Source organism: Alternaria conjuncta, assembly GCF_024043145.1.
Source record: "Alternaria conjuncta strain BMP 0040 chromosome Unknown scaffold_7, whole genome shotgun sequence".
Classification (NCBI taxonomy): domain Eukaryota; kingdom Fungi; phylum Ascomycota; class Dothideomycetes; order Pleosporales; family Pleosporaceae; genus Alternaria; species Alternaria conjuncta.
The window spans coordinates 1,438,726-1,452,723 of NW_026250096.1; the positions used below are offsets into that span (position 1 = coordinate 1,438,726).

Consider the following 13,998-nt stretch of genomic DNA (forward strand, 5'->3'; position numbering starts at 1 on the left):
CCGGGAAGACATGACATTTCAATCAAATGCGGACGAGACATGAATGAAGGAGGATACACAGTGCCTGATCTAGCGGGGGCTGGATTTGGCGGTCTCATAGAGTCCCGCCTTGAAGAGTGGCGCCAGATCTTCAGGGCTTCCACTATATCTCCAACCCAGAAGATGATTATCATTGGTCTCGGAGATGTGGGACAAAGTGGTCGCGTTTCCGGAACCTCCATCGTCCATGTATGCCACTTCGCGCGCTGGGCAGCTACCTTGATACAGTCAAAGAGCGAAGGAAACTGTCAGGTCGAGGTAGAGGTGCCAGAGGCGTTGGTATTGCGGGTTATGAGACCGTCACCGTCATTGAAGCAGTACAAGAGGTAGAGCGCGTGCGAGTAGGTGGTAGTCGAAGACGAAAGCACCGAGAAGTCGCGATGCGAACAGTCGTTTGACCGAAAAGAAACAACCGAGTGCTTGCAAAGGAGTACTGAGTTTGAGACTATCAGCGTCAATTCAACATAATAGACGGATTCCGAGCAAGATACGAGATATAGCGAATGCCGACGTCCACAGCAGCTTGATTTTCATGGCCGTGTACGATCGAAAGCAGGCACCCTGCACATATGTATAACGAATAAAGCGACTCTTGTAATGACGAATTGGCTGTCCAGGCGCTTTTTGTCTTGTCCACATGTGTACAGCCAATGTATGAGCTTCGGGTTACCTGTCGACGCATTCGTACGGCGACTCGGTGGTCGTGCTACGGCGCGATCGAGATTCCGGTATTGAGCGATTTGTTTGACCCAGGCGCTGGGCATATGCGATATATTGACGCGTGCGAGGTTCGAGTGGCTCGTGAGAGCGCGAATGGTGTTGTGGAATCAGAATCGCGCGACACCCGTGGACGCGATGTGCTGCCGGGTCGGGATGTTCCGAACACGCTAATATCGCTACGTCATGCGCTTCCCTAACCTCCTTTCACCTCTATCAGGCGCAGCGTGAAGTTGCGCGTTCACACAAACCATCCAACGACACGCTGACAACACGCGTAGAGAAGTTTAGCTACCGAAAAGCCCCTCTCAACCAGCTTGCACTACGGAGAGACTGTCGATATAGCCAAATGGTGGACGTGGAGCTTCTTTCTCAAAAGGCGACAATTGACGACGCACTTTAGATTATAAATGTATACGAATCGTTACGAGATGCCCATCCACGATGGTCTTCGCGTCGACCGTAATGGTTTGAGTGCCCGGACCGAGATGGACCTTTACCAGTGTTCTATCGGCCTTCCATCCCATATCTTTCCTTCTCTACCACCCGACGTTGCGACTTCTCTCACTATTGGAACACCAGTTACGACTTTCTTCTACCAACCGAGGTAAACGTGCGTTTGCGCACTCGCCGAGACCAACACGCCTTCATTGCCCGTTTGTTATCGACTTATACATGCTCTACCGTTACAGTAGCCTAGAAAGGTTCTTGACTTTACTGCGGGGTTCGGGAACACGCCATCGGGCGTATAAGAGAACCTTCTGACCGAACATTTGGCACTACATCGTATACTAATCACCGCTAGCATTAACGAACAGCTAAAATGGCCCCTTCAACCCGACTACGAGCTAGGCCGGACCGCCGTGTCAACTATGCTGAGCCCTCTGGCCCGATAGGTACCCGCAATAACCCTGTTCGTATCGAAGAGACCCCAGAGCCCGAAGCCGGCTCCCGAACCTCGCCTGCTCCTACCACATCCGGCAGAAAGCGCGGTCGTAGGCTTCCTGTCCGCAAGAAAACTAGAGCTATCTCACCTGAAGCACCAGAGGCCTCTCTTGAGAAGGACTCCAAAGCTGTCGCTCGTGTCAAGGCTGGTGCTGTTGTTAAACCAAAAGCAGAGCCGAAGACACGCAAGAAGCTTCCGACACCGAAGGAAAAGGAGCGACCGAAGAAGCAAGAGTGCTCAATATGCGCAACAACAAAGGACACGTCTAGATCCTTCAAGGCCCCTAGTGATGCTTGCGAACATCTTCAGACTATCTGCAACTTATGTGTCGCAAGGATGCTCAAGACAAAGGTCGCCGATCGTCAGCTTAAGGACGCAGAGCTGAGTTGTCCGGTCGGCAAATGCGACTACTTGTTAGACTATGCAGCTCTTCAGGCCATAGTCAGTAAGGCAGCTTTCGAAGAGTAAGTCATTCACCAACAACACTATTGATCAATATGTTAACCCAATTCAGCTACGATAAAGCCGTCACAAAGCACGCTTTATCTAGTGGCGAATCATACATCGCCTGTCTTTCTGCCAAGTGCGGCCGATACTTCTCCATCGAAGACTGCAAGAACACCAAAAGCAGCAAGCAGCGGGTCGCCTGCCCCTACTGCGAACACGAAATTTGCTTGAAGTGCAATCGCCCATGGACGTCGCATGGGAAAGGCGGGTGTGACCAGGCGAAGAAGGCGGAGGACGACTTGTCCAAGAGGGCTGTCAAGACTATGGGAGCCAAGCCATGCCCGAAGTGCGGTATGAACATCCAGAAGCACGGTGGATGCGATCATATGACATGTAAGTCTCGAATGAGCTCACAAATAAGCCATGATATGCGATACTAACGTACATTTCCAGGTGAGCAGTGCGGCCACAACTTCTGTTGGGTGTGTCTCGTTGAGTACACCAAGGACATTCGGCACCTCGACGACTGCCCGCATGCGCGAGTTCACGTTGCTGTCGATCCTGGCAATTGGCTTCCTGAAGACTTGACTCTTGCGCAGATCAACCGCCTTATCGCCGAAGCAGATGCTCGTCTCGATGCGCCGGTGGAAGCTCCCGCACACGCTCATGTGAACGTTCCTCATGTAGCGCCGGCACCACAAGCCCCAGCACCAGCACCACCGCCACTAGCCGTCGCTTTCGGCGGGATGCTCAACCCTCTTAATTGGAGGGGCGGTGGAGGCGGAGGTGGCGCAAATGCAGGTGCGGGTGCTAATCGTCACCCACCTGCCCGGGACCATGAACGCAGACGACGGGACGATGAGTTTTGATCAGCTAACGAAGCGGAGCAAAGACGGTCAGAGTCAAACCTACGTGCGGTTGAGCAGTGATAGCTCATGACAAAGCGATGACGATAGACTTTAAGGTATCGAAAGTGCGCCGATGTCGGACATCAGTGTAGGTCTAGCTAGCGATAAGAGCTGGATGCAAGATTTGACAAGATCATCGTCATACCTGTATGTGTCCGAGCTGCCCTATCCTTTGTGACCGGTGGCCATTCTACACAGTCTTGCTTGAGCAATAGTCGTCTTAATACGCTGAGTCACAGATGTCTAGGAGATGTCATGACCATATTGTTGGTACGATGTTACACATCCAACACTAGGTAGTCACATCACGTTTGGTCCTTCGAAAGCTCAGACGCCAGAACATACCTGAACATCATCAACAACACTACCACTCGTTATCAGAGTCACTACAGTCATCCAGAAACAACTAGCCACGTTACAACAAATACTATGAGTTGCGTCTGAGGCTGTCATACTGGTAACAGCTCGGAAATTGTACGTAGTGCGGGCCGCTCACGCTAGTGAGGAAGACCCGTGCTGTTGCATGAGTCTTGGTCCTTATATATTCGTCTGCTATCTGCTAACTACGTGCTGACTAGATTCTCTTTAGTTGATAAAGCCGTCAGTCAACATGACTTACACGGCGCTGCCTTCCGACGTCTTAGGACCGTTCTCTGACCCGATTTCTTCGCAGTCATCGCCAGTATACGCGTATACGTTAAGACTCTGAGAACATATACCGAGCGAGAATGAGTAAGAAACATGATGCATAGCAGACGAGCGACTCACAAGCTGGCAAAAGCCTACGACTCATGCAGAGTATAAAAGGTTGGGAGATGTTGGCATGTAGATTTTACATCAAACAAGCCCACAACCTTACTGCAGACTTAATCTCCATACCTACTCACCCAGCAATTTGTTTAAAGACATTAATCGATATTAACCGAACATGTCCGGCCAATCTCACAGAAACACGCATCCCGAGGCCAGCTCTAGCCGGGAGGAAGCACCAGACGAGGTTATGGTACGGAAGTTGACGAATGAGCAGATCAAGGAGAACGCGTTAGAATCCTGTTCCCTCCCCGAATGACAATACTGACATGCAGCTTAGTCAGCCCAAATCAAGCCTTATCACCCCAATGGTTGCCCGCGAGCCAGAAGAAGCCCAGTGGCAAAGAATTGGAGAAACCGACCACGGCGAGTCCTACAGGAATGATCGGCACGAAGCGCAGATGAAGGACCCTGTTACGAACCGAAACTGGGGTGACGTTTATTATTCCACCAAGAACAAAAACTTGGAACCCGAAGAAATGACTACTGAAGAGCTTGCTAGAGCATCGCGCAGGGTGACATGCCCAACCTGTCGGTATGAAAACTCACCGGATAATGGAAATCAGTGTAAAGGCATGCCCAACAACCAGCCTTGCACAACGACATTGAAGGATGTTGTTACGGACAGGTCGCGAGGATAGGGCTAGAGACACGACTGGTCGAGAGTTTTCGAAAGATTCTGGGCTGCAGCTGGTGTGAGAACGGATCTCGGCATTGAGAGAGGCTATATACACGAGCACCAAGACTTTAGTTTATTTGAAGTCTTTCAAACCAACTGCAAATGCTTACCATGAAATTAAAAGGTTCACGATAGACTTTGTAAGATGATTTCAAGGTCATCGAGTGTTGTTTAATGTGACGTCGTTCTACTGGGTCAAACACGGATGCCCCTGGGCTGACATGCACCTTCTCTAGCACTACTACTCGGCAGGCGGCAAGAAGGCACAGCGTTTTCGCATACCATAATACGAAAGAGATTGAATGTGATGAACCTTGTCTCTCACATCGAAAGCTACCCTAAAGCCTACATTGTCGCTATGCTGTTGCAATTGTGACGTAGAGTCGATGTCACCTTCAGAATCAACTTCCAGCGCTGCTTTCTGTCAGCTTTATCGCACCTTCCCATACACCCAGCAGCAAACAACAACAACCGTGCGGCATATCCGATGGCAGTCGCGAACCACATCACCCAACATGACTTACTCGCAATTGCGCTCTCACAGTCCTCCTTTCTACAACCCGCTCCGCGAAGTACGCCATCATGAGCGATGCAAACTCCGACGACTGGGTCGATTCATCAGAGGACTCAGACGACGACATAGACGGCGAGGCGAGGTGAGTGACCTTAAAATCCTCCATGTCCCAATATGGGGTAATCTGTCTGCTTACATGCCGCTAATGTATCCGCCTCGCAGCGACGGAGATCATGAGACAAGCATCAGTGAGCAACAGTTCCCGCGCAGGAGCGTGGATGAAGTGGAGAGCGCTGCGTAAGTATCTGGCCATCCCCAGCAGTCTTCTGCCCATCTCACTCACCTATTGGCTCAACATGACAGCTAACCTATATCCACAGCGCCAACACGCGCCGCCGTACGTCATCCATCTCATCCGGGCTCGCTGCCATGACACCCGCCGAACTCACATCCACTCAACCACGCCAACCCACTCCCCCGCCCCCAAGACGCAGCTCTACGCTCCCGGATCAAATCGAGCACGACCCCAGCCATGATAGGGCGCGATCTCCCAAATCATCACTGCCGGACTACCACGACCCGGACTCACCTACCCAGAAACGAGGGCACGGTATACCTCGCAACCCTGTGGCGGATACATGGCGTGAGGACGCGTACTTGAAGAAGGAGCCCAGTGAACGGAAGATCTCCAGCGCAGAGGCGGGGAAAATGCAGGATAGGTGGCGATGCGAGTATTGCGGTCGACTGAATGAGAGGGGAGCCGAGACAACAACACCTATGCCTGATCCAGAGGATCCACGTGTGGGTACTGCTGGTCCATCTACCGCGTACGTATACTTTTTCAACGTCGGACAGCAACCCCCAAAAAGTCGTTCGGAAACTACAATGCTAATACGGGTGTCAGACCAACCGGCCCAGTTCGTATTCCCGCATACGAACCCTCAACTGTGTCGTTCACGAAATGCGCATACTGTGGCGAGAAGCTCACACTGGACTTGTCGCAGTACGATCCGCGTGAATTTTCGGAGTTTGGAGTCAACTTCAACCTTATGTATTTCAAGGACAAGGCGGATTACGTAGAACAGGCGAGGAAGGCTTGGCAGAGAGCGCGTCACAGGGTGGGCATTAGGTGGAGCGAGGATGACAGGAGACATAGATCAGAATCAAGGAAAGCAAAAGAGAAGCGAAGGGAGGAAGAGGAAGTGCAGAGTCCGCTTGGATGGACGGTAAGGCCGGGAAGTGAGGAGAGAGCGGAGCCTAGAGAAGACGAGGGGGAAGATAACGATGCGGAGGAGAACGATGATGAGTGGGAAGACGACAACGAGCCAGGAGGCCCTCAAGAGTAAGCCGTTGCGCTGATGTAGGCGCCCGACCACATCCATAACTGAACAATCATACTACCAACTTCCCAACCACCAAACCAGCCCCCCAAGCCCCAGCGTGACACCACCATGCCACGCGATGCCCCAAGCCATCGCGAACAAGAACTTGGGACTAAACACCGTCCAAATGAAAAGATGCTGCCTCAACACCGTACAAGCCAGCATAACAGCGCCCAGCATACCCCCCGTCCAGAACGTCAACAAAGCAACATGCCCCACCCACTCCTTCCCCTCTTTCCTCGTCTCCCGTCCCTTCTCCTCCTTCCGCGCCAGCTCATTCAACCACTCCCTTTCCTTCGCCACCCAATCCGCAACATGCAGCTCACTAGTATCAATATAGCGTTGCGTGCGACCGTGAGATCCCAGCAGGAGTATACCCGCCAAAGACCAATAGACAGGTCCCGCCCAGTTCGACAGGAACACCAGTACACCGACGGCGAGCACGTTGTAACCCGAGATACCGTTGTAAGAGTTCGAGAGGTCGATGGAGGAGATGGAGTTGCTGTTTCCGAGGGCGAAGAAGGAGGTTTGGGTTAGGAGGAGGGTTGTTAGGGTTGCGGCTGTGGGGGTGAGGTCCAGCAGGGCTGTGTGGGGTTGGGGGTTAGCGCGTGATGTTTAGGTAGACGGGGTTGTTGGGTGGTGTGAAGACGAGATGGAGTGGCTTACTGAGGAAGAAGTATTGGAGTCGGAAAAGGAAGTAGAGGGGTATGTTTTGTGCTTTTGTCTGCGTGAGCAGGAAGAGCGTTGTTAGGTCGAAGAAGGCGACGGCGAGTTCTGGGGTGCTGTTAGTAAGTCTGTTCGATTTCATGTAGGAGGAGTGGTGACGTACCGCCGTTGCCTTGCTTTCCTCGTCTCTTTCTCCGCTGCGATCGTGTCCACTCGGCGAAGGTAATCCAGACTCCGCTGAGAAGTAGACCTCCGAATACCATGCGCGCAAGGCCTACGAGCTCCAACGTCTCGACCATCTCTACCAAGCCTGCGCTAAGGCCGTAGGTCATCTCGGGTGCGTCTTTGACGGTAAAGGCGAGTTTGAAGATCAACGCCGTGCCGCAAAGCGGTAGTACAGCAATAGTTCCAAACATGCGATTCTGATCCGTGGACTCAATCTCCACACTGTGCATCTTCTGTTCGCCGTCGAACGTCGCAATAGAACGCGCAACATGTCTGGCTATACGGATGGTGACATCCATGTACGTAGCGCCGATGAGAATCCAGAGTATGACGGACGAGTTCCCGTGAAAGAGCCCACTGTTGACAATGTCATCGGCGCCAGCGTACTTCTGCCCAGTCTGGTTCCAACGTCTGACAATCCTGTGTATGGCCAGTGCCATGATGGCAGGATGGAAGATCCAGTTATTGTACCATTCCTTCCGCATGTTGTTGAAGAAGAGGCATAGGAACCAGCCGGACGTGGCCCAGTACCAGAAATTGTGCTCTTCTTCTACGTATGAGGATGCAAACATGAGGACAGCGTACAGTACGAGGGCGAAGCCGTAGTAGATGCCAGCTGGTGTGGCAGGTCGGAAAGCAGGGAGTGCGGAATAGCTCAGCGCGCAGATGAGGAAAGCTAGACCGGTTCCGAGGAAGAGGCGAGTGACGTTGTAGTTTGAGGCTGTGCTGGACATCATCTCCTGGGCTTCGTGCATGAATTCGTAGACGTTCTCTTGGAAGTCGGCACCACCGCTGATCGCACCGACAGCCGATTGCCAGAGGCATGCTAGCAACTGGCCGTCAGATAGATGCGAGCGGCTTTCCCCAGGTTGGAAGCATGTGAACCCCAGATCGCCTTCCGTCAATGGCTGCTCATCGAATCGTAGGCTGGTGTACTTGGCTTCGACAATCTTCTTCATCTGCTTAGCATTGCGGTAGAGAAGCTGCATGCGGTCCGACGGATTATCCCAGAATCCTAGGAACTCCTTCAAGAAGACACCGAGATTGTTCTGTGGGACAGGAAATCCAAGCAGACCTGCAAGTGTCGGGGCAATGTCGCTCTGTTCAACCAAGCGGTAGTACTCGAACTCTCCTTCGTTCTTCGGTCTGATGGGACTCCGCTTGTCAGCCGCTTCAGTGACTTTGCTGAGCTTCGGGCTCATGAAGACGAGTGCGGGAGAGGTCTCGCCTGGCGATGAGCCACCGTGGTTGCCGCCGTCGTTCATGCCGTGATCGCCGCAGAGTACGAGGAGAGTATTGGAGAGGTGGTCTTCGTTCTCGATAGCTGCGTAGATGTCGCGAACGATGCCATCCATCTCGATTTGCTTAGGGACCATGTTTGGGCTGTGAAAAGGTTAGCATTCCATAGCCAATCGAGAGACACCCGTATGGTGCACCTTTTAGGACCAGCCTTATGCCCAATATGATCCAAGCCCAGATAATGCATAATCATAGCATTCCAGTCACTGTTCAGCAACTCATTAGGAACATGCCTCGTCACATTATTATCAACCTCCGTGAAATCCTACACTTGAGAATCAACAATCTATTACTCCTACATACAGCGGAGAGCTTATGACTGACCGATACAAAGAAGCTGCTTGTGCCATCGGCGCGCTCAAACACATTCGGGAAGAGCTTCAGCCAGGTGTCATCGCCGTACATGATCAGCTTTCCTTTCCCATCGTCATAGTCCTTCGCCTTGATTTGCGCGAGCCAGGTGTCTTGCGTCGCGAGGGTGGACGTCGTGTCTGATTCGGCGAAGTTTAGAATTACGTCTACGAAGGAGGGTATGGAGCCTGTCGTTATGGCTTTGACGCGGGGCATGGTGATCGTGGGAGAGGTAGCGTGAGCTGTGAACGGAAGCGCGGTTCCGTCTCGTATCAGACTAGGTGATTGTCAGTTCAATTGCGCGTGCGCAATTGTTCAAGGAGTGCCATACCTCTGCACGAAAGTCATGCCGCTTTCCTCTCCGTACGCGAAGTCGCTCCTCAGCGCATCAACAACCATAAAGATGAGCTTGTCAAACGGTGCCGCGGGTGGCTTCTGCCAATCCTCTCCCGTCTTCTCAGACCACGCAAGCTCTTCATACTCCGCTAATCCGGGCATAAAAGGTTTGTACGGGAAGAAGCCTGTCGCGAAGACCAGTATCGCGACCGGGATGAGGAGGTTGGCAACCGTGAGAAGAACCGTTCGAAGCGCCATGATGACCTGTCAATGTGCGTATTAGTTGATTAAAAATTCAGGACGCGCTCATAGCATGACGAGCAAGTCCAATGCCAGATGGGAAATTTGACGCGTCCAACATGGTGTCGCAAGACGCGACGTTACGTTTGAGGCTCTCAGAACTCAGGGTCCGGGCTCTAACCCCAAAGGCCTTAGTGGGGAACGCCATGGAGCCAATGACATCACTACCTCGGATGTGAGCTTCCTTATTGTCAGCATTTGCTCCGAGCAAGCACTCATGTCTCCAACGCCATTGGGACTTACTGGCTTAGCAAGGAAGAGCCTACCTGTGTGTATCCCGATTCGACACATCTTTCTCCCGATCCGTTGCATCCGCTCAGCCACGCGTTTCCCGAGATCCGACCGAACTTTCGAAAAGCAGCTCTCTGCATACCTCCGGCAGCAACACCTTCCTCACACTCCGAGCTCATCATCTCCGGCTTCCAACATGTCCTTCTTACTTCCAGGCCTTCGTAGGGGCTTGATGCTCAGCACACCACTCATCTTGTCGACGCCTTTACTGGCGTATCAGTTCCGAAATGCACAGCGCATACGATGCGATGGTCCGGATCCAATCACCAAGATCAAAAATGACCTCACAAACAACTACACAAATGAAGCGAGAACACCAGTCATCACTCAATCAGGTGCCATGAACCCGCAGGCAGTTCGTCAAATCAGCATGGGAAGCATTCTGGGTGTGATTGGAGGACTAGGAATCAGCGTGTTCAGCAAGCCATTGGCTGTACTGATTGGGCTGGGGATCTTTGCTTTGCAGGTAAGTCGACAGTCTTGTTTGTGAAGTTTCGATTGGAATCTAGGATACATGGATGGGTACGCCGCATGCATCTGGGGATATCTATGTGGTATATGCAAGACACGCTACCGATCGTTATGCTTGTGATCTCGAAGAAGATGAAACTGACAGAAGATAGTTCATCGAGTCGCGAGGTATCCACGTCATTCCGTACTCATTCCTGGAGCGCCGGGTAAAGTCGATGAACGTCCGATCACTAGTACGCGACAACGTTGCCTTCAAGTTGTCTTTCGGCCTAACTTTCGCAATGGCCGCATTTGCCGAGTTTTAAGTTGCTGGACGATGTGTCTTCTTTCAGTAGGCATTGGGCTGTGGGAAGCCATGGGCGAATCGATGTGCTGGGTTCATTGTTTGGGGCTGTAGTTGCATTTGCAGTTGCTTGCACGTCTGCCAGAAAGCCTTCACGCTGTCTTTGAAGGCCGCGCCATTTCTTGCGTTTCTGTGTGTATGTCAATACCAAGATCCAGAAATCCAAATCACGAGCCAAACTTACCTGGTCATGCTCTCGATGAGCTTGCGCACCAAATCCTGAACACCCTGGTCCTGTTGAAACCGCTGCAAAAGCGGCTGCTCTGCTAGCGCATTGGTGATGTATGCCCTAGAGTTCTTGTCGGCTCGAATTAGAGCTCGCAGAGGTGCAACAATGTGCTCTAAACTCGTAAAGTCCACCTCTCCGCATACGTTGGCCATAAGTGCAAGCGTCACTGTCGGACCGAAGTGCGCCACGATCTCCTGCGTTGTGGCCTGGTGAGGGCTATTCGTATTGCCTGCAAGCTCGAAAATGTCTTTCCACAGCTTAGCAGCCGCGCGTTTTGGTAGGACTTCAGGCGACTTAATGGACTCGACCGTGAAGCCGAACATGCCCGATAGATTCTCAGGTGATTCTTGAGTCATGATGCGCGGATCAGTGTTGATAAAGTTCTGGACCAGTTCTATACAGCCGACAGCGATTTCCGGGTCGTTGCGTGGATGCTGCAGTGCCCGCATGATGCTAAGGTCGTGTTGGAGTAATCGCTGGGCCTGAGCCTGGAAGCCTTCCGGTTGGTGATGCTTATGCGATGAGATCCAGCAGCATGCTGTCTCCAAGACGAATGGCAGTCTCGGTGTCTGCACAGTGGTCTTCGTAATGAAGTCGATCGCAGCAGAATGAGGTAGTACGAATGGACCCGACACTGTTTCCTTAAAACCTGTGCGGAGAACACAGCACGCCGCTTCGATGATCTCGTCGTTTCCAGGAAACACCTGGGTCATATAATTGACAAGATTTATGACCTGGTTCTGGATCTCTTTGCCTGGACCTTGCAACCAGAACACTGAAGGCTCTTTGTCGGATTCCAAGTCCACTACTTCTTCGTCCGATGCTTGCATTGCCTTTCCAACGCTTGCAAGACACTTCAAAGTAGTCAGGGCTAGCACTTGGCCTTCTTCTGCATCGCCTCCTTCTTTGGTGATGTTGATTGACTGCATGGCATCGCGTGTGATGTATTGGAAGAGCTGCCGTACACCCTCGAACTGCTTCTCTTCTGTATCTTGAGCTTGCACTATAGCGGCGATTCCCTTCAAGACCATACTCTTGGTGAACTCCTCAGCAGTGGCATACGTTAGGAACTGTTCGTACATTTGGAAGAATGAGGGCAGCTCCCCGATCAAGGATTTTCGACACTCGGAGCAAAGTGAAGCAAAAGACTTGGCAGCGCCGTGAGCGATAGCTGGCTGAGCAAGAGCAGTGAGTAGGAACGGAAGAACTTGAGGGAGGAACTGCGGGTTTCGAAGGAAGAAGTGGTTCAAGGCGGCGACGAGTTCCACAGCGGTCCTTCTGGTAATCGCCGGTACACCAGGAGTGCTGGATATGGTTGCGAACAATGGTTGCTCGAACAGTCGGGTTAGACGATTGTCGGAATTTTGAGTTAGAGCGTCGGCGATGGCGATCAGACCAAACAGTCCAGTCTCGAGCTCTAACCAGTCACCCGCACCTAGTCCTCGTAAGGCGAAGTCGACAAACTGGTCAGTGAGCACGTCACGTAACGGGTCGTATGCCTCCATGATGATATCTCGGACATCAATGCGGAAGACTTTGAACGTCTTCCTTGCGTCTGAATCCCATGATTCAGTGACGTCAGCAGGTGGATAGATAATCTTCTGTACGAGCTCTGAGACTGCTTGGAGAACATTGGTCTTTGCAGTATTCATCCAGTCGGGCACTTGCTCTCCAGCGGCATACAGGAAAGTTTCTTCGGCGATAGCGCTAACATAATTGCTCCAGAAGTCGAGCACCACAGGTGCAATCTCGTCTTCAGCGCCTACCGGGTCTGGGTATTTGAGAAGATTGTGTAAGAAGGACATGACCTGCTGATGATGTGTGCTTTCTGGCTGCGTGTAGATAACCTTGGAATCAAGCAGAATCTGTCCGTAGGCGACAATGATCCGGGCGAGGGAAACGGTTTCGGCGTCAGAGTTATTGAGTATCTCCATGCCCCATGGACCTGAGATTGCCGACCAGAGCATTTCTTGATGTTTTGCTTCGAAGAAAGTAGGGTAGTTCTCAAGGATCTCAGCTACTAGTTCCATGGCATCTTCAACATGATATTCCAGACACGTCAGTGCGAGCTCATTCACTGACCGGAGATGTTGGAGCTTCTCGAGGTCGTCTTTGAACTCGGATTGGGCGTAGAAGATCCATCCGGTAAAGCACTTGAGAGCGGCGATGCAAATCTTCTCGCCTTGCTGCACTGATTGTGCGTAGGTGGGGTCGTCGATGGAGATTGACAGCCATTTAATGCCACGACCGAATGAAACGTGGAGAAGAATTTCAACGCTCTCTACGTTTGCTACCATCCGCTCTTGTGACTTCCGGTCTGGGGTGTTAGACGGCTTCTTGGCTTCATCTGCTAAGCTCATGGCAAAGTCAAGCATAACTAGGAGTTGCTCATCGGAGAATTGCGGAAGGAGATCCCATGTTGAAGGATGTTCTTTCAGAGCCTCGTCTAGGACTGGACGCTGGGCGGCAAACGATGCGGCAAGACTCCTGATGCAGTGGGTCCATACGGAAATGGGCTTTGAGAAGTACTGTGCCAAGGTCGAGCTGACTTTCCGGGTGGCGATGGATGAGCTAGGGCGTGAGACAAGATGATGAATAAGTGTTGAAAGCAGTTGCTCGGATTCCTCTTCGCTTAGTTCAGCCGAGTCGGCGTTGAGCTTGACGGTGAGAGTCAGGGCACCGAAGAAGCGAACCTGCTCGTTGTCGCTCTTCAAGAGGGCATCTGCAATTTCCCAGCCTTGGGGAGAGCGTTGAAGAACGCGAAGGGTGGCCTCGGTTTCGGCGATCTTCTTTGCTTGGCCGGGTTCGTAGATGGACTTTACTAGGCGTTCAATCTCCTCGTAAGGCAGAGGAAAGGCCCCGTTGCTCGCCATGCTGAGCTTTCTCAAGAGGCTTTGCACTACGGACTGCTGTCAGTTTTGCTGCCAGATGTCAGGGTTCCAGGAACCAGGTCAGACGTTACCGAAAGCAGGAAGGTGCGACGTGAGATGTGGAAGGCGCGAAAAGAGGGTACACAAAATCGAGTGCGATGATGACTGCGATTGG

At 52.1% G+C, this 13,998-nt stretch overlaps 6 protein-coding genes across 6 annotated transcripts; 4 read left to right on the top strand and 2 right to left on the bottom strand.

The window, feature by feature from the left end:
* Positions 1-1,579: 1,579 nt before the first annotated feature.
* J4E85_005604 (uncharacterized protein) lies at positions 1,580-3,018 on the top strand (the record flags this gene model as incomplete). The annotated part of the gene is made up of 3 exons (XM_051469849.1): positions 1,580-2,166; positions 2,217-2,542; positions 2,603-3,018. 3 exons carry the CDS (start codon positions 1,580-1,582, stop codon positions 3,016-3,018), a joined length of 1,329 nt encoding a protein of 442 aa, XP_051326680.1.
* A 967-nt stretch (positions 3,019-3,985) lies between these two features.
* On the top strand, positions 3,986-4,272 carry J4E85_005605 (uncharacterized protein; the record flags this gene model as incomplete). The annotated part of the gene is made up of 2 exons (XM_051469850.1): positions 3,986-4,098; positions 4,143-4,272. The coding sequence occupies 2 exons, from the start codon at positions 3,986-3,988 to the stop codon at positions 4,270-4,272; spliced, it is 243 nt and encodes an 80-aa protein (XP_051326681.1).
* An 856-nt stretch (positions 4,273-5,128) lies between these two features.
* J4E85_005606 (uncharacterized protein) lies at positions 5,129-6,406 on the top strand (the record flags this gene model as incomplete). Its single annotated transcript, XM_051469851.1, has 4 exons — positions 5,129-5,202; positions 5,283-5,357; positions 5,441-5,887; positions 5,965-6,406. 4 exons carry the CDS (start codon positions 5,129-5,131, stop codon positions 6,404-6,406), a joined length of 1,038 nt encoding a protein of 345 aa, XP_051326682.1.
* Positions 6,407-7,043: 637 nt separating this feature from the next.
* J4E85_005607 (uncharacterized protein) lies at positions 7,044-9,577 on the bottom strand (the record flags this gene model as incomplete). Its single annotated transcript, XM_051469852.1, has 5 exons — positions 7,044-7,216; positions 7,272-8,716; positions 8,770-8,897; positions 8,957-9,260; positions 9,315-9,577. 5 exons carry the CDS (start codon positions 9,575-9,577, stop codon positions 7,044-7,046), a joined length of 2,313 nt encoding a protein of 770 aa, XP_051326683.1.
* Positions 9,578-10,046: 469 nt separating this feature from the next.
* J4E85_005608 (uncharacterized protein) lies at positions 10,047-10,686 on the top strand (the record flags this gene model as incomplete). The annotated part of the gene is made up of 2 exons (XM_051469853.1): positions 10,047-10,376; positions 10,534-10,686. 2 exons carry the CDS (start codon positions 10,047-10,049, stop codon positions 10,684-10,686), a joined length of 483 nt encoding a protein of 160 aa, XP_051326684.1.
* Positions 10,687-10,904: 218 nt separating this feature from the next.
* Positions 10,905-13,826, bottom strand: J4E85_005609 (uncharacterized protein; the record flags this gene model as incomplete). Its single annotated transcript, XM_051469854.1, has 1 exon — positions 10,905-13,826. One exon carries the CDS (start codon positions 13,824-13,826, stop codon positions 10,905-10,907), a length of 2,922 nt encoding a protein of 973 aa, XP_051326685.1.
* Positions 13,827-13,998: the final 172 nt, after the last annotated feature.